At 44.3% G+C, this 18,576-nt stretch overlaps 1 protein-coding gene across 8 annotated transcripts in view; it reads right to left on the reverse strand.

Annotated features, from left to right (window-relative positions):
• Nucleotides 1–980: 980 nt before the first annotated feature.
• Nucleotides 981–18,576, reverse strand: part of sorbs2a (sorbin and SH3 domain containing 2a) — a 46,927-nt gene continuing 29,331 nt past the window's right edge. For 3 of the 8 annotated variants that reach the window (XM_079159283.1, XM_079159276.1, XM_079159277.1), the window contains 15 exons: nucleotides 17,056–17,127; nucleotides 15,417–15,473; nucleotides 14,617–14,666; nucleotides 13,650–13,825; nucleotides 10,339–10,418; nucleotides 9,939–10,036; nucleotides 9,449–9,563; nucleotides 9,197–9,325; nucleotides 8,595–8,789; nucleotides 7,230–8,237; nucleotides 5,568–6,311; nucleotides 3,981–4,064; nucleotides 3,587–3,624; nucleotides 3,218–3,324; nucleotides 981–2,746 (listed from right to left, as the gene is read on the reverse strand). In XM_079159283.1, coding sequence (XP_079015409.1) covers nucleotides 2,685–2,746; nucleotides 3,218–3,324; nucleotides 3,587–3,624; nucleotides 3,981–4,064; nucleotides 5,568–6,311; nucleotides 7,230–8,237; nucleotides 8,595–8,789; nucleotides 9,197–9,325; nucleotides 9,449–9,563; nucleotides 9,939–10,036; nucleotides 10,339–10,418; nucleotides 13,650–13,825; nucleotides 14,617–14,666; nucleotides 15,417–15,473; nucleotides 17,056–17,127 — 3,015 coding nt within the window. In that variant the 3' untranslated portion in view covers nucleotides 981–2,684. Of the gene's footprint in view, nucleotides 2,747–3,217; nucleotides 3,325–3,586; nucleotides 3,625–3,980; nucleotides 4,065–5,567; nucleotides 6,312–7,229; nucleotides 8,238–8,594; nucleotides 8,790–9,196; nucleotides 9,326–9,448; nucleotides 9,564–9,938; nucleotides 10,037–10,338; nucleotides 10,419–11,459; nucleotides 13,278–13,649; nucleotides 13,826–14,616; nucleotides 14,667–15,416; nucleotides 15,474–17,055; nucleotides 17,128–18,576 lie in introns of all 8 variants that reach the window. The other 5 variants (XM_079159278.1, XM_079159281.1, XM_079159279.1 and 2 more) reach the window with 5 other exon arrangements.

An 18,576-nucleotide genomic window follows, 5' to 3' on the forward strand; every position in this document is an offset into this window, starting at 1 on the left:
CGTTGAGAAAATGACTTAGTCCTCTATTACCAACATGATCTGTTTCACAATGGGCATGGAGCTACAAGACAGAGTAGAGGAGTCCTAAAGTGCTGAGAGACGGTCCAATGAATGGTGGTCAGTAATAACAAGGATTTAGATCGATTTTAGAATATAACCTGCAACCCTTTGGAGTTTTCAAGGTAATCGCAGTTTTTCTCTTATTGCACACCACTGCCACCAACAGGCCACGTGTGGAACTGTGGGAGAACTTGAACGTGTTTAACGTCACCGCCGTGCTTAAAATAGAGTTGTAGGAGAGGGGTTGAAATCTGTGAATCGTACCTTTAAACACCACAAATGAGATGTGACTTTTCAGTCATCGACAATTGAAGTTGTCTTCCTGTTAAGCTGAAAGGACAAAATAATTGGAAATATTTCATCTACCAGCTGGATTTTATTAGCAATACAGCCCCATAAAATCATCCAACAAATGCTAAGATATTGTAGAAATACTTAGGTCCAAGAGTGTGCATCGAATTTGATATTAACACCAATAACATATAAGATTAACATTTTCATTACATGTATAAACATAGCAGGAGTCAAATTCATGTCTTCAATCCCAATCTGTTGTATCAAAGGCAGACCAGAGGATTACTGTAAGCTGTAACACTGTAGTTTGTGATCATTCTGTGCACACGCTCCTGATGGTTTCTACACTATATATGCATGAATTAAAGTTTTTGCATCACAGAAGAGGTTTACATATACATGGCTAGTAAATTAGTGAGTTGGATGTAAGGCAGCAATCACCAACTCTACTCACTAACGACAGTAACTTCAGTTTAAATATGTCACTGGCTTTTAAAACAACGAAGAACTGGAGGGGGAAAAAAAAGGCCTACATGCCGTGGCTACAATAATAACTCTTTGAAAATGTGGAAATTAGCACCACTGATGAAGAATGTGACGAAAGAAGGAGAGGAAACCAAATATGATGGTGGGTGAGAAAAAGCTGACTTTATAAAGCAAGTGGATGTTGGCCATTTTACAGCTCTCATACAAAAAGCTTACAAAAACACCACAGACACACACACACACACACACACACACACACACACAGTGTCCTCACACCAACTGAAATCGTGGACGACGGGGTGACGTGAAGGACGGTGAATGAATAAAACAAAATATATCTTAAGGTGCTTTAACAATTGTTTTGTTGTCAGTGTCCATCCTATGTGAAACACATACAATGAGAAAAATAAAAACACATTAAATCATATTCACTGAGCATGACAAGCTAAAAGGGCCGAATAGTATATAACATGAAACAGTGAACCACTCAGTCTGACAGCAGGTTTCAAAGATGCCACCAAAGCATCGTGGAAAGCCTGCAGTTACACGACTCAAGTGTTTGATAAAATGTCATCCCTTCCTGCATGTGACTTAAATAACTCAACATAAAACATTATGACACCTGGCACCATTACAGCCCGTGAACTATTGTGTTGTTTGTCAGTCAGCACCCATCTGGACAATGACACCGGACAATAAAATAACACGCCTTCAAATGCGGGATGTTAGAAAAGCGATCGTGTTGTTCCATCCTTTCTAAAATCGTCTTGTAACACAGTTCGACCAGCACTTGTCCTCTAATAAATATAATACCTAAAAGGTCGGTAACCTCTTTGCACACGCTTTTCAAACATGACCAATACATCGGAAGTGTTGGTCACGTCCACAGTCATAACAGCGACTGTGTAAAATCTGAAGTGAAATTTGAGATAAAACAAACACTAAATTGTGTTAAAAGTTTCGTTAAAGTGCATCAATCCTAGTGTGAAGATGAAGAACCAACAGGTTGAAAATATTTTAGTTTCCTAATCTTATAATTTAAAGCTATTAGATCAGGTGGAGACAGCAAGTGCGAGAATCAATGATACTTTTCACGCTTCCACATTTGCAATATTTGAAATGATTTGCTTGATAATGAATAATGATCAGTCTTTCATATCCCCGAATTCTTATCATCCAATCAATACATAACGTTGATACATGCAAAGTCTTTTTCCACATGTACGTTTGGGACTTGACATCCTTTTACCTGAAATATCGGCTGCATGGCTGCAATCCCTTCAACACAGTTGGTATGCAACAGACCTGCTGACAGAATACTGTCTCTACAACACTCTGCACTGAATGTCTTTGGGGATATTTGAAATTGAACACTGAAATGAAATGTAACAAGTGTTTTTTTAGTTTTGAAACAAACTGAAGACAAATAAAAAAAATAAAATAAAAAGAGGTGATCGTGGTGATCTCACTGCCCTTTAACAGAAAGAAAAGCATCACAGCGGTGCCCTGTTGTCTATCGCTGACTGTTCGTAAAGTTCCTTCGATATGCTTCCATCACAGTCAAAAGTTAAAGGTCGCTGACTGGAGCACACAGTTTGGGTTCTCCATGATAGAAAAATAAGGATAAAAAGATAAAGATTAAAAAAACAACATTATTATTTTTTTTTCCATTAAAGCTGGCTAGTTAGAGCTAAAGGTTGTGTCTGTGTGAAGCCGACAAGCCACACATGCACGCAAACACATCAATGTGCGACAGGTCTCTGGGAGGTGGCGTCCTGCGGGTGCTGTGCTGAGGGCGAAGAAGTTGTCACAGAAAGGGGCGGAGCCAGGGTCTGGAATCATCATTATAGCTGCTTCACGTAGTTTCCTGGGAAGGTTCCAAACAACTTGCTCTGTCGAGAGGTCCCTTCAAAAAACAAAGAGCGGTAAAATGAGATCATCAGCGCTTGAAACTTGGCAGTATAGCTGTCACTAATATTATTACAGCTCACTGCAGTCTGGAAACCCGCCAGAGCTGGAGATCAAGCTGAGTCACATGAGAACATCTTAGCTGTTTTTCCTAAAAGACTGTTTCAGATAAACAAACACGTTCTCAGGGCTCTCAGACCTGCTCAGCTGTGAAGGGTAATGTCGACTCCCTCGACAGTGAAGTTATGAATATGTGATGGGATCACAGCGCCATCTAGTGGTCTCTGTTTGCTTTTAACATGAGCAAAGTACCTGCAGACCACGAACCCCGTGTAGACGGTAACAGCTTCTACTCGACCAACTGTTCACGGCGTACATTTGTTGCCCAGCTGTTCTGTCAGATATATTCATCTAGTATCATAACTGCATGCCTAATAGACAGTAACAACCCTGTGTTCCCTCCTCTTACCAACAAACCAGCCATCATCACACTTCTCCATCACATCAACAATGTCGCCCTCCTTCAGCTCCAGCTCGTCCTCGTTGCGAGGCAGGTAGTTGTACACGGCCTGGTACCTGCGTGAGGAAAACTGATGGTGAACTGACAATGTCACTCTTTTCTGTTGTGCGTACTATGACAACCTTTTTTTTCCTGTTGTGTTTAAACGTTATACCAAAAAAGCAAAAGGTAAAAAAAAGTATTTCTTGATCACAATTACTGCACACTAATTGTATATATCAGTTTAGCACGAGATATATAAATATAGATGCATTCAAGAGATGTATTTGCTTTCTTGCATAACAGCGAATCAGTGGAATAGTTAGAAGAAGAACTTACGGATCTCCTCCACCATGGAGTGCATCCTGTACCAATCGCTGTGGGAGAGACAGAAACAGACAGAAAGTCAAAATCTTGCATTTGAAACGGCTTTTTGTGTCGACCGTGAAGATGTTAAACGGAGAGACTTGTCTCAGGTTGTCGCTTATGATGAATAAGGTGTCATTTCATACCCAGAGGTGTGACCACAACCACAGCAAACACTCACGGCAGAAAACACTACAATTTATCCTTTCTTAAAAAGGAAAATGACACTGTATTTGAAAAACAGCACACTTTAGTATGTATGTGTTGTGGTCAGTCATGAATGATGCGGTTATTTCTAAAGATGTCCTTCCTGCACAGAGACAAGAGTACAGTAAGAGCGTGGTTGAATGAAGACATGCCCCCCTACCCTTCGACCTCTAATGTGGGACAGATAGGACCTCCGGGACAAGATGGGGCTACGAGGAGGTTTACCACCAACAACTTGATCCTGCTTCACAGGCAGAAAGACCAGAAGCAACACACCGATAATCTTCAACAGTGAACGAGTCAGCAGCCTTCACTATGAGCTGAATGCACAAGCACAAAGGCTAATGACATGCTGTAAAACATCACCCAATCAACATGCAAACGGCAAAGAACATCCTCCTAAACACACCGCCGTCAACCGACACGAGCAACACACTTTAAGAGTATTCTCTGCTGTCCAGGGTTCCTACCATGGAGGTATAAAGAGAGCTGGATACAGCGTTGGGGGCAGGGCCCTGTTCAAAGTCTCTTAGTGGCACATTAAATCGACTCAGTATAAAATGAACCGAACCCTACACATTGCTTTTGCACGAGTGTTCGTCCTGCGAAGTTGATTTCCCTAAAATAAATATACCCGCTGAGTTGCAGAAGTCTCTCTCCCACTGTGAGCCTACGGTTTAAGTCTTTTTGGGACCCTTGGCATCACATGACGAACCCTTAAATTTACCCTCCCGCGGTTTAACCACTGTGTGAGATTTGCTTCAAAGCCCAGCGCTCTTCCTGGGGGCTTGGGTTATACAGCGTAAGGCAAGTTAGATGTAAGACTTTTTAAGTTGACCAATTCCACTCAAAATTTAATTTAAGATCAACTTTACGATAAACAAAACGCATCTTGCAAAAAAATGCACCATGCCTCGCAAACATTGCCGGGTAACAACGGTTTCAGCCATGCTGCAAAATCTTGGTTGAATATCACTTTTTATTTATTGAGTCCATGTTGCCCATGTTGCCGCTATTAGACTGTGCTTCTGCTCTGAGCAACCCGGCAGCAAACTAAATCTGAATGTTGTTGGTTCCAATACTTAACGTTACGCAACGTTAATGCGAGAGGCATTCTGTAAATTCTTAAAATAGATATTTTATTAGATGTATATGTATAAGATTATACTTTCCATGTCTTAGCATTTTAGAGACTTTTGAAAAATTCACAAAGCATTTTATCCCACTTAAAGCCTTATGTTTAGATACATTAATTCAATGCATTTTTTGTTTTTGAGGATCTGGGGATACCCTGATAAATCATCACCATATCACACGATAGCGCACAATGTTTGTTAGTGTACATGACGTAGTCTCAGCCACGGCTGCAACAAACAACTATTTTCCATATCTGTTAATCTGCTGATTAATCGTTTAGTTTACAAAAAGTCCACAAATAGTTGGCCAAAAATACAATCTGGTAAATTGTGATGTGCATTTGTCACTTACAGTCAGACAACTTGCAACGACATAAAACCGAGAAAATGCAGCAAATGATCAAAGCATTTTCCTGAATAAATAACATACCAAAATGTTAGTTTTGTCAATTGATTAGTTGACTAATCACTTCAACCTATAGTCTCAGCTGCAGCAAATGGCAAGACATCAATCGTTAGAGAGAGGCATCATCAGATGAGTACTTCTCATAATCCTTGGCACCACAAACACGATCTAAATCAACGGCATCATCTCAACATTCCAGCTTTACCTTCACCTTGGGGGACCTACGTCCTGGATGGGGAACAGTGGGGGGAGAGCGCGCAGTGGCGAGGGGAGGAGAGGCGGGTTTAGGGGGAGTCAGGGCGGGAAAGGGAATAGGCGACGCTGAGTCGGGGCGGGACGTGGCCACATGAGAAAGACAGAGAGCGCTTGAGGGGTGAGTGACGGAGAGCTGTGAGGGGGCTTTTGGAGAAGGGTGAGAGGAGGGGAGGGGAGGTGGTGAGACCGGCGGAGAGGGTGAGACTGAAGGTACCGGCGATGTCATGAGGTAAGGACGGGATGGGGGACGAGGGGAGACAGGGGGAGTGGGAGGGAAGGTGCTGTGATGCTGCTGTTGTGACCGTGAGAAAGAAGACGAAGAAGGAGTAAAAGAAGAAGTAGAAGATGAAGAAGGAGTAAAAGATGAAGAAGGAGTAAACGAAGAAGTAGAAGATGAAGAAGGAGTAAACGAAGAAGTAGAAGATGAAGAAGGAGTGAAAGAAGAGGTAGAAGATGAAGAAGGAGTGAAAGAAGAGGTAGCAGATGAAGGAGTACAAGAAGAAATAGACGATGAAGAAGGAGTAAAAGAAGTAGAAGATGAAGGACGACAAGAAGAAGTAGAAGATGACGAAGGAGTAAAAGAAGAAGCAGAAGAAGAGGAAGAGGGAGGTAAGGAGGTTAGAGGTGGTGGTATTGAGGGTGAGGGGAGGCCGGAGGGGGGAAGCCGTGTCAAAGTGGAGGGAGAGACATCAGCCTATGGAGGTAATGACACACACATCAATTCTGAAGATGAAACACAGGAAGGTAAATGCTGAGGATTTTTATTGAGCCCCAGAAAGGACATGGAGGGAAAAATGCATGATTTGAAAAAGAAAAAGAAACTACTTTAGCGAATACAGTATGTTGTACAATAGTGATATTTTGAGACTTTAGGGTCAATGCATATTTCTTCTTCGACTGAAGTTACTACAAGGAATATTTTGTTGGTGATTTGTTCGGTCCCTGTGGACAAAAGCGGTCGTGCTTCTGAGCACCAGAGTCCCTTCAGAAAACCTCTCGTTTTCTTGCAGCACTGTCCGACAGTCTGCCCTGCTCGGTCCTGGCTCAGGTTCTCCTTTGCCTCCGACGGAATGGGCCCGCTGGTACAGAAGACAAGCATTAAGAGCAACTATAGAGAAATAGCCAATCACCTCGCTGATGGTCTTGCTTACTTATGGTCTTATAAAAGGCATCAGTATTAAAGTGAGACTGTTCATTCACCAGCTAAAAGTTCCTCACAGTAACTTTAATGGACAAATAATGTAAATAAAACTACTATTCCTCACATCATGTACACTACTTCATCCTCACACTGGCTGTATTAGAGATCACTCCCCTATTCACTACGTAGTGCACTTGTCATAGCAGGAAGAGCATGTCCATGGTATGTACACTACGATCTGCTAACAATCCTACAATGCAAACAAATGACATCACGCAACACTATGCCTGTAAATGATAATGCAACACGACAAATTGATGAATTAATAATTCATCTGAGATCTATATTTACTGCTCTTTTTTTAAAGAGAAGGCAAATGTGGGTGCATTTCTTCTAAGATTTTAAACATTTCCCTCCATCTAACTTCCAGGGCCCCGTAGAGTTGCCCCCAAAGCTCACACCATGCTCTACCTGTGCACTGAGTCCCTCATTAAAACCTTTCATATCCTTCCCTCTGTCCTCTCTAGCTTCACCGTCTTCCTCAATGAACAACTCAGTATATCCCCTTCCTTTCACCGGTGGCGGTCTCTGAGGCTCGGCTGGTTGCTCACTCAGAGTTTTTGACTGCCCTCCCCAAGCGATGGCAAGTGGCTCCATTGTTACGGGCTTGTGAAACTGCACCTCTAACCGAACGCCGGCCGAGTCGCTGGTTGGAGTTACAGCTGAGGGCTTCACAGCTGGCTGATAGGATTCCTCTGCTTTTAGCTTAAACCTGCTCTGGGATTCACCGGTTAGCATAGCTGCTGGGGAATCTACCGGAGACAATCTTGAAACGTTTGTGCTGGTAGAACCTTCCAGAATCATAGACAACAGTTCGTCATACGGGTCTGTCACCTGCAGCTTAACATCGGGGATTTTGCTGCTTTTGTTTACTTCCACATGTGACTTGTCCTGCAGAGGAACTGGCGTGGGCCACTTTATTGGCTCTGGCATTGTGCAGGACACAATCTCTGGCTTAGAAATATGTAATGGTTGAGCTATTTCTTTGCCACTGTTGTATCCCAGTAAAGAGTCAGGCAGTGGAGAGGCAAATGAAGGGTGAGGCAGGGGAGGAGGAGGAGGAGGAGGAAGAGGCAGTTGAGAGAAAGGCAGGGCAACTGAGGTGTGCCCTAAAGTGAGTCTCCCTGGAGAAGTTACGGAAAATCTCTGGGGCGGCAGGGCGGAGACTCTTTTTGATGGCGCAGGTGAGGGTGCCTTAGGTTCCTGTGCCTTTAGGAGAGGTGCAAGGTCAGTGGGGAGGGGGGGTGGTGTAGGCGGTACGGGGGTGGTTGGGAGGGAGGAAGCTGGAGTGGACGCTGAAGGGTCCAAAGTGAGGGACAGCCACTCGCTGGTGATGGCTTGCAGGTCAAGCCTTCTCAACGGGGGGTGACGGGAGGGGAGGTCATGAGTAGTGGAGGATGGAGGTAGATGGTAGAGAGGCTCCATGAAGGTGAAGTGAAAAAGAAGGAACAGTGTAATTTATAAAAGTGGAAAAAAAAGAAAAGAGTACAGAGAGTGTTTTTGTGTGTGTCAGAAATAAAGAGCTGTATGTACTCCTTTACGCAGATGATGTATTTATTTATTTATCTAAATATATAAAACTATTTTACTTTTTATTAACCAACACTCGGGTTCTGAAGCGTAAATAAATGCAATAAATTAATCAATCAATTCATTTACAAAGCACTTCAAAGTGCTTTATTCTAATTTGTTAGAAATTGCTGGTCGGATATTTAAAACTCTTTATTGGTTTGTTGTATTGTATCTATTGTCACAGCGTTGTAGTGATCCCCCTACCTTGATGGGTGTAGAGCTTGGTGTCCTGTGTCCAGGGTAACCATGTGGGTCTATATGGTGGCTGGAACTCTTGGACGGGGAGCGCTTGACGATGTCGATGTATGACACAGGAAAGATGCCCTGTTTGGTTGTGTCTGGGATCTTCCCCTCGTACCAGTTCTGGTCCACCTGCCTTATCACAATTACTCTCTCACCCTGCACACACACACACAATAGACATGATTGTTAACTGTAACTATAAGCACTGTTAAACACAACTCCACAGTACTACCTCTCACACTTCTGTGGAGATATCTTTCATGTGATCATAGCAACTTCAAAATCATCAAATGAGTCCAATGGCTTTAGTTGTGTTTGTAGAAATATGACAATCGCAGAGAAAACGGTTACTTTCAGCCCATTTGATAAACAATAGCTTGAATCCCATCAAACACATCACACGATTTTCACGCTTTGTTTACATCTGGATGATTACTTCTTCCTCTTTCTTTTGAGAACTTCTTGCATCTTTTGACAGGTTATGTAACGGTTTAGAATCATTTCATGAGGAATTGTTGCATTGTTGCAGCGTTTCATTGACACACGGACAATAAACAGGCTACCTTTCTCAGTGACAGCTCCACATTAGTATCGGCATTGAAGTTGTAGCGAGCTACTCCCTCTCCGATCTCTTTGACATGTGCTGGCGGAGGAGGACGAATCGGCTGCTGCTTCTCTGACGATGGCATCCTCTGTTTATGTGTGCATGAGTGTAAATGTGTGCGTTGAAGAGGGGGGGGGGATGCAAGGGACAAATTACATATAGTGGTGCACAGATATAGTACTCGCATACAGTTTATCAGTTGCACACTTACTTCTACGTATGATATGGGTAATATCCCAACCCGTCCACGGTGCTCTCCTTCGTACCAGTTGTTGTCTATCTGCCGGATGATGTTCACTGCATCACCCTTCTTAAATGTCAGCTCCCTGCAACACATTCATGTCATCAAAGTGCCAGCACACAACCGTGAAGGAGACATGAACCGAATAAAACCCCCAGCACAGCTCATTTCATATAAACAGCATCAGCAACAGAACGTCAGCCACTGAAGCAGCCAAAATAAGCTTTATTCATGCATTCATTTAAAAGCATAAAATAAATCAGTCAAAGCCATCCAGGTGTGGTGGTAAGATGTGACAGTGAAGCTTCTTAGAAAGCAAAAGAAACTTGATGCAAAAAATGCACACAAATCTGAAAACGTAGCTTAAATGCGATGAGTCGAGATGTGTTGATATGCGGTTAGGCATTCGCGGTTTAAAGCTAGCGTCCTTGTGCGTGCGCTGTGCATTTACTGTACTCACTTAGCCGTTTGTGCCTTAAAATCATAAATGGCTCTCGCAGGCTGTTTCTGATGGAGGAGAGAGAACAGAATAAGTTGTGTCATCTGTTTATGGGAGACCTAGGAGATGAGAGTGAGAGAAAGAAAGCCGGCAAGCATTACCAGGCAAAACATAAAATAAAAGCTTTTTAATATTTGTGAGAAAAATGTAACTGTGCTGTGGCATTGTGATGCTAAAGACAAAAAAACAAACATAGTAGCTGGTTGAATTACATTTTAACAACCACATTAATTAAGTGTACCTAACTGAGGTGTCATTTGTGATTTATTTTAGAGAAAGAAAAAAAAGATACTTAAAAACGACTTAGTTCTCCTAATGAAGTGCATGTTGGTGTTGAGAAGCAAACATTTCAAAGTTGTACCTCTTTGTCAGGAGTAGGCCTTCTACTCTGGGGTGTGTGGCGTCCATCCATGGTGGAGTAACACCTGGAGACATCCTGGTCTGTGATTAGCAGAGACACGTGAGAAAGGCAACAGGAGTTACCATAGTAAGCACAATCATATCACATGATGCATGCTCACAATACAAAAATGTACTTTGGTACAGTGATAGAATGACACCATTCCAACAGGTGAATGAGGGAATGAAAGCTCTGGGGTCAAAAAAAAAGATTGTTTTATTTCCATTTCACTGGAAAAACAAGGTGATTGTAATTCCCACAATATGAAACATGCAGTTGAATATTGCTGAAACACAAAATGAAACGAGGGGTAAACAGCTCAGAAATGACGAAATATACAAACACGAACATACAAGCAAATGGCTTGAAGGAAAGCATGACTGTGGGATAGAAAGATATCAAATCATATAACCAAACCAATAATCAAATTATAAACATACAGAGGAATATTCACATGTATTAACTTCAACCAGAGTAATAAACTGTGAATTCTCAAATAGTTATTTGCCTCAATTACATTAAAACTTCATCTGAGACAGATATAGTTTAGTCCTGTAAGAAATCTCTTACTGACCGTTCTGTTACTCTGATCAGAAATATTGTTCCCCCTCACTATTTAATTCCAATTCTTCCTACTCTGCCATTGTTTTGCTCAAGCTATTAAGCTACTGTCAATCCAGCTTTTCTTTTCATGTTGCAAATGAGGTTTCCAGCAGCTCAAAAAGCCTAATCCTCCCATTTTAGAAGCAGACCTTTAATGAGTTTCACTGACATTAGCTTATCACAGAACAAAAGAACGGCAGATATTTTAACACCAGGCTTTACTTGAGAATTTACAGTAAACAATCTTACTGAATCTCGTATACAGAAAAGCACAGTAATGGATGTATCGGCTGATTGAGGGGATAGGGCAACAAGCCCATGCAATGCTGAAAGAGACATTGAGGTAAATGTAGGTGGATTATGTGTATATGTCCATTACTGTATGTTTATTCAAAGAAAACACGATGTGCTGATATGACTGGCTACATGACAAAGTGTACACATGCATAACGGGGGTGTAATACGTGTATTATCTCCACCTGAATAACAGAGACCGTTTCCATTGCCCTGCTCCTCTCCATATTCGTTATTGTTTGTGGTGTCTGAGTGGCGTCCGTAACAGGCACTGATTGGTGACTGTAGCCGCGGTGTGGAGGGATCCTCTCTATGTGAGGCATATTCAGTGGGGCTCCCATCTGGGTACAAAGATGCAGAGGACTGCCCCCCTTGCCAACACCCCCTCCTCCCCCGCAACGAGGAGCTTCGCTCAGGCACATTCGGCAGCAGCTCGGCCAGTATTCTCCTCAGGATGCTATCATCGGGTGCCCTAGTTCCTCCGTGGCCTCGCTCTGCTTGAATGTGCTCATATATGTCTCTCAAGGCCGCATCTAGTGCATCGTAAATGGCCTGTTTGGACTTGGGCCTGCTGCCTCGATCTGCGCCACCACTGCTTCTTCTGGAGGTAGGCGGGGAGCCCTTTTTCCTGCGGAAAGGCACTGGGCTGACCAGGAAGGCCAGCTTGGACATCGCTTGCTGGGACTGTGAGCTCTGGATTTGGGAATGGCTGCTGCGGCTCTGCTGTGAAGGTCTCTGGTGCTGCTGGCGCGCTCGCTCTCTCTCATGGCGAAGCATGGTTGTGAAACGGGTATAAGAGGCCGGGCAGCGGCCCTTGCAGGAGCTGATGAGGTGGCGGTGTTGGTAGCCCTGGCTCTGGCCTAGACTTTGGTGACCAGGGTGTTGGTGGTGATGGTGGTGCTGATGACGGAGGTGGTGGTGGTGAAGGTTGGACGAGCCGTACAAGCTCTCAGAGGAGGTCAGTGAGCAATGGTCAAAGTCACTCTCACTGCAAAATGAGGAGCCCTCCACCTGGATGAAGTCGCTGAGGTCTGACGCGACAGCGTCTTGTTCACTGTCAGAGTAGTCTGGGTTGGCTTGTGGGCCTTGAGGAACAAGAGGAACAGGAAAGGACCGCCCACGGATGGGCTCCGGCCCAACACGAGGCTGACCCTCAGGTGGGCTACGAGGCTTATGCCGGTGATCCAAGGTGTGAGGTACAGCTCCACTGTTGCCGTTGTTGTCTTCCTCTAGTAAAGACTCTATGGAAAAACGACGTTTCGGAAAACTGGGTGTGACACCGCCGCCGCCGCCGCCGCTGCTGGCTCGAGAGGACGAGCCGCCTGGCGTGGTAGCGCCTGAAGGCACCTCAGCATCACCCAAGTTGGGCATGGATTTGGACTTCTGAATAAGGCGCTCATATGCAGAAATGCGGTTTGGCACCGTGTCGCGTGGCACCTCCATGCCCCAGGAGGGCGTCCAAGGAGAGAGGCGATGCCGATGCAGGTGAGGCTGGCCCTCTAGCTCCAGGATGCGAGCGCGGACCGAGCGGATGACGTCAGATGGGATGAGGTGAGCTCGGTCGATCTGGTGCATCTTGCGATAGAGCTGGAGAAAGCCTGGAGAATCGTGTGCCCGTCGCCGGTGGAGGCGAGGCAGCGAGCGGGTGGAGACGGATCCAGTCGAACCTGAGGGATTCCCATCGCAAACCAGGGACCCGGCACTTTCTGAGCGGGTGGCGTTGCGCCCGCCTGAGCCAGAATGCCCATCATTGAGTAAGTCATCACAGCTGCGTGACTTGAGCTTGCCAGGGACAGGCGGCACCTCATCTGCACTGCTCCATGTCTCAGTATCCTGGCAATTCGTCTGCCAACTGTTCTTACAACAGACAGACTGCTTGGAGGAGGAGCTGCCTTCCTGGCTGGCTTCCTCATGGCATTGGACAGGGTCGGAGGGGACAGGGGGGAGATGATAAGGACCCGGGGAGGTCAAACTGTTTGAATACATGTTGCATGCGTCCCCACCTTTCAGATGTCCAATAAAAAGCAGCGTGGTGAAAGAGAAGAAGGAGGAAAGCATGTTTAGCAATAGCACCCAGCAAAAAGGGTGGAGGAGCTGGGGAGAGGGAGGAGTTGGGGTGAGGGAGAAGTAGGAGAAAAAAAGAATAAAAGCGGAAAAAAAGAGGATTTGATGTATTTTCTTCAGACTTCCACCAAATACGAATCAAGGAGACTTAAGACCTCACCAGACAGACATTGTATTCCGAAAAGCATCACAATCAAAAACGACAACAAATCTTTGCGATACGGTAAGTAAGTACACACGACAGTCTGGGGAAAAGAAGGGGCAACAAAAAAAAATCAAGTGTTTGTGTGTGTGTGTGTGTGTGTGTGTACCTTTGGCTCTGGAGGGCGAGGACGGTGAGGAATGAACCACCGGTTTCTTTAGGCTGCTGCTGGGTCTGTAGGCGTCCACTGGTTTAGGGGAAGTTGCAGCTCTGCTCTGAGACGGAGCATTCACTTGGGAGCTTGTCGGCTCAGACTTCCTTCTCTTCCTGTAGTCGCTGGCAGCACTGCAAACAACACAGTCAGACATCAAGCACCACACTATACACCGTCACTGGTGCATGCACGCGTTTGCCATGTACCAAAATACCAGAAATAATCAAATAAATGTGATAAATAATGAGCATCCCCATGAACAACGTGAAAACGTTATAAAACATGTTTCTCTTTTCTGAAACCAATGATACAAATGAACTATACATGAATTGGTACTATTACAGTCATTTATGTACTAATGTTTAAGTATATCTAAGCTTACCCTTTTAAAAATTAGGCTATTATCCTTGTGTCCGGAAAGATACCTTAACTTCTCGCATTCTAAATGACTAAAAACCCAATGGGCTTTCTGTTCAGAACAAACACACTCAATGTCGCCTACATGAATTACACGGCTCATTCCATCCATGTCTGTGCCTTTCTGTTCACCGAGGAAATTGCGACTGAATAAGCAGGCCATTTGGTGAAAGGGAGTAGGACAAGGGGAGGAAGAGGTGGGGGTTGAGGGAAGGATAGGAGGTGAAGGGCAGAATCAATAGGTTTGCTGGGTTAATTTATTCCGGCTCAGTCAGTGAAAGGGTGCTGCAAAGCGCCCTGCTTTAGTGGCAAAAGGAAAATAAAGCCGAACACTAATCCTTGCATTATTAATAACAGACACAGAGGCTATTTGCACCAGAGTCAAGGCAAGAAAGAGCAGTTGTGACTCCCCTGCTGAATCACAACAAGGACCACTGCTGTTGAGAGGATGGGGGGAGGGGGGGAGGGGGGCGATGCAGAGGCAAATAAAAGAAACAGAGGTTACCTCGCAGGTCTCTCAGGAGCCTTGTCAGCAGGAGCGATGTGCAGGGATGTCTGAAACAGGGCAGACGACAAGAGAGAACAGTGAGGTCCGCAAGAACAAAGACTTGAGGCAGAGCAGCTCACAATGCACAGCCTGCATGCGGTTGTTGTTGCTGTGCCACACTCAAATCGCTCCCCCAGTGTAAGGTGCGACGGATACTGGTTCCACATGGCACACCTGAGTGTGCCTACCGGTGTTAGCGGTGAGGATACATTTCTGCTCTCTCTTGGGCTGTTCTGGAGGATGACGGCAAAGGTGATATAGCAAAGGATGCAATGAGCCGAGCTCAGGGGGGCAAAATGTGGCATGGACCAGCCGGAATGGGTCTTAGTGGTAAAGAATGGTGGACACACTTTAACTGCAACGGCCTCTCTGAGGAAATGCTCACCGTGAAATCGAAACACATCATTTTGGAAAAATAAAAAAAAGATTTCCAGTGAATTATATTTAAAAAAAAGATAGATCATAAAATGTCCAAGGAGACAGATGTTTTTCATTCAACCCCATGCAAAGAAATGAATAGCATTTCAAAGCTATAAGTTTTTTACAAAGTCTTTACAAAGCAACATCATGCTCATCTCGTGGTGGATGGCTGACATTGTGACATATGATCACACTGAAGTGATGCTACACTACATTACACTCACTTTAAGAAATCGCACCTTACATTTTCCTTAACTAAAAGAGATTTCAATCGCTGTGACTTGTTAGAAACTGTGAGATTAACAACACTACTGGAACACTCATGAATGTGAGATTACCTCAATACGTTGGCGAGCGGAGATGTCTGGATTATAATCCAGCCGTTTTTTAGGAGGCTTGAGCCCCAAGCAGCAGCAGTGAGCAGGAGCAGGAGGAGGAGGAGGAGGAGGAGGAGGAGGAGGAATAGGAAGACGGTGAAAATGAGGTGAAGGAGGAGAAGCAGTGGTGACATCATGGGGAGAAACCAAAAAAACGAGGAACATGTGGAGAGAGCGACACTCGTTAGAGAATCAGAGTAACCAGAGATGGACTAGTTCACAAACTAATGTGCACACATGTGCACGCACTCAACACACACTAACAAACACACCCACACATTATACATGTTCAGTCATATGCACATTCTTATTTCATCTATTGATCTTTCATTCCTATGCTCATCTCAAAACAACATTAAAACTACAGTATGTCAAATCAACCTTTACGCCTCACACACACACACACACACACACACACACACACACACACACACACACACACACACACACACGCACACACACATGCAGAGTGTGAGAGCAAGCTGTGAAGCAGAAAGCAGAGTGAAGCACAAGCTGCAGTGTTTATTTCAGAGTGCAGTGAATGGCGCTGTCAATGTGATTTAGTGCTGGGTTACTAGTGCAGATAAACAACTGTTCACTCAGTCGGTCGCAGCGTCTTGTGACTCGTCACCTCAAACAAACACTCAACACACTGATCATCCTGTGAGGTTCTGTCCCAGCTGGACCAGTCAGTGCATGTAGGGGAAACCATCTACGCTCTAAGGGCTTATTCAGTGGTGTGAAACATTGAAAATATTGCAGGTAGAGATCTCAACACACAGCAAACATGACTCTGGGAAGTCATGCCAGCACCTTGATGTGACATTTTCACCTGAACATTTTTGAATAAGCCCAACAAAACAATCACCTGACGTCATGCTGTGGCATGGACAGAGGCATGACACTTTGTAAATTAGTGAGGTTGGGGTAATTTGATCCCAGATCTGTGGCTAGAGGCGATCCCTGCCCTGAGCCACTAGGACGCTATTACTACCTACATCCAGCAGAGGGCGCTACAGCATTATGCTTGTAGATAAGCAAAGCATTGCTCCACCAATAGTGAAAATTAACAAAACTACAAGCAGAAATGAATCAATAATCAAGGTGATTAAACTATGAATACGGTTATATACAAGGACGAGGAATTGATGTTAGCATGTGCAAGAGATGTGGAAGAAACTGCACAGACAGAATTATACTTTTCGTCTTTAGAAAACTCATCTATTGCAAATATATTGTTATGTTGTGATTGGTTGATTGACTGTTCTGTGCAGCTCTACCAGTTCATCTGGAGCACAACTGTCTTTTAAAACTTTTTGATGATGATGATCCAGGTTTGTGTGTGAACTTTTCAGTGCCTGCTAGCCACCAGACCAAAGAAACCCAGCAACGCAGAGACATAACACAGCCTGTCACAAGGGGGGGGGGGGGGGTCACAGCACCCAACAAGTTCGACATGCCCAAACAACTAGCCCCACCCAGTCTATTCAAATACAAATAAAAAAGATCACGGGTGGAGTGGAGAAAAAGTGGGTGCCTGCCTATGGCAGGGTTGTGCTTGAGGGGGGGGGGGGGGGGGGTAGCTAAGGCCCTGACTTACCGGCCGCCCAAACTCCAGCTCGGAAAAGAACTTATACCAAGGCTCGTTCTCTAAATCTATGTCATCATAGGTCTGGGAAAGCATGACAGTGACAGAGAGAGGAGGTAGAAGACAGACAGGAGAAAGATAGTGTGGAAAGAAGTCACACACAAAGAGAGACATGGACCTCATGGTTAGGAATGGACGAACGTGGCATGGGGAGAAGACGGCTCATGGGGTGATGCAAAAACCAATTTACTACTGACAAATCATTGCTTCACTGCTTTAACTGGTTTGACATTTATTCCAAAACATTAGGGCATCCCAACTATGTGTTAGGCAGTGTACTGCCATGTTATCAGACACTTGTATACGCTAAATCATTTCATAACTCTTACCACCGTTGGAGACCAAAGAGGCAGACACGTTCAACACCTCGGCCCTTCTCAATTGATATTCATTCATTTCACGTGCATATAGATTAACAGGGCTGTGAATCACATTACCGCTGCCTCACTCTAAGCCTCAGCGAAGCTGACAGATAATGAAAATCAGGATGCATTACATATTTAACATTACATATTTAACACCCAACCTCATTATCCACACCGTGGAGCCGGCTCAGTGGATGGAATACTAAAGAGTACACCGTAGTATGTCAGAGTGGCATAGTGGCAGTTAAGAAGAAGTGGAAGGCGCACATATTGAAGAAGTGTTTGGGAAAAGACATGAGGGGTTATTTACATGGGTGTACAGTAAGTTTCACTTCTACATAGGTGGGAGCAGTGTGGTTTCACAGTCAGCCAGCTAACGGATCCAAATGTCACACACTTGTGTACTTGAAATACCGGACTGACTACTATGACTTGTGTGCTTTTATCGATGAACAGGTAAAGCATCAAGGGAGGACAGTGCTACAAACCACTAAACTGTCAATTACATATTGTTTTATTTTACTCTTTTATGAGTCTTTTATATATTACCTTGTTTTTTTTCTTTTAAATCCTGTCTTTAAGGAATACTTCACCTAAGATGACCCCTTGTGTATCAATTACTCACCCCGCGTTCTCCACGGAGAAGAAGTCTTGATGAATTGAGGTGAATGGGGGGCCGCGTTATGATCCAGGTCTCATTTATCCAGTCATATGCTCGCTACTTCCCAAAACACATGCATCTTCGCTAAAACCTTAATATTTCCAACCCTCTCGTCTCATATGGACTCCCCAAGTGTGAGACTGTTTATGCGAAAGTCCTTTAAATAGTAAGCTTTCAGCGGAGATGTGTTTGTGAAGAAGGGCACATACGACTGGATAAAGAAGACTTGGATTATACTGCGTGAGTTGTGTGAGAGCTTTCTCCAAGAATTCAAGGTAACACAGGGTGAGTAATTAATCTACTAAATTGTCATTTTATGGGTGAAGTATTACTTGAATGCCTTTTTATGTCTTATGTAAAGCACTGTGAATTGCCTTGCTGTTGAAAAGTGTGACACTAATAAACTTGAGTTGTCCTGCCGTCCATACAATGAGACGCTTTTAAAAG

Source organism: Pholis gunnellus (genome assembly GCF_910591455.1).
Source record: "Pholis gunnellus genome assembly, chromosome: 5".
NCBI lineage: Eukaryota > Metazoa > Chordata > Actinopteri > Perciformes > Pholidae > Pholis > Pholis gunnellus.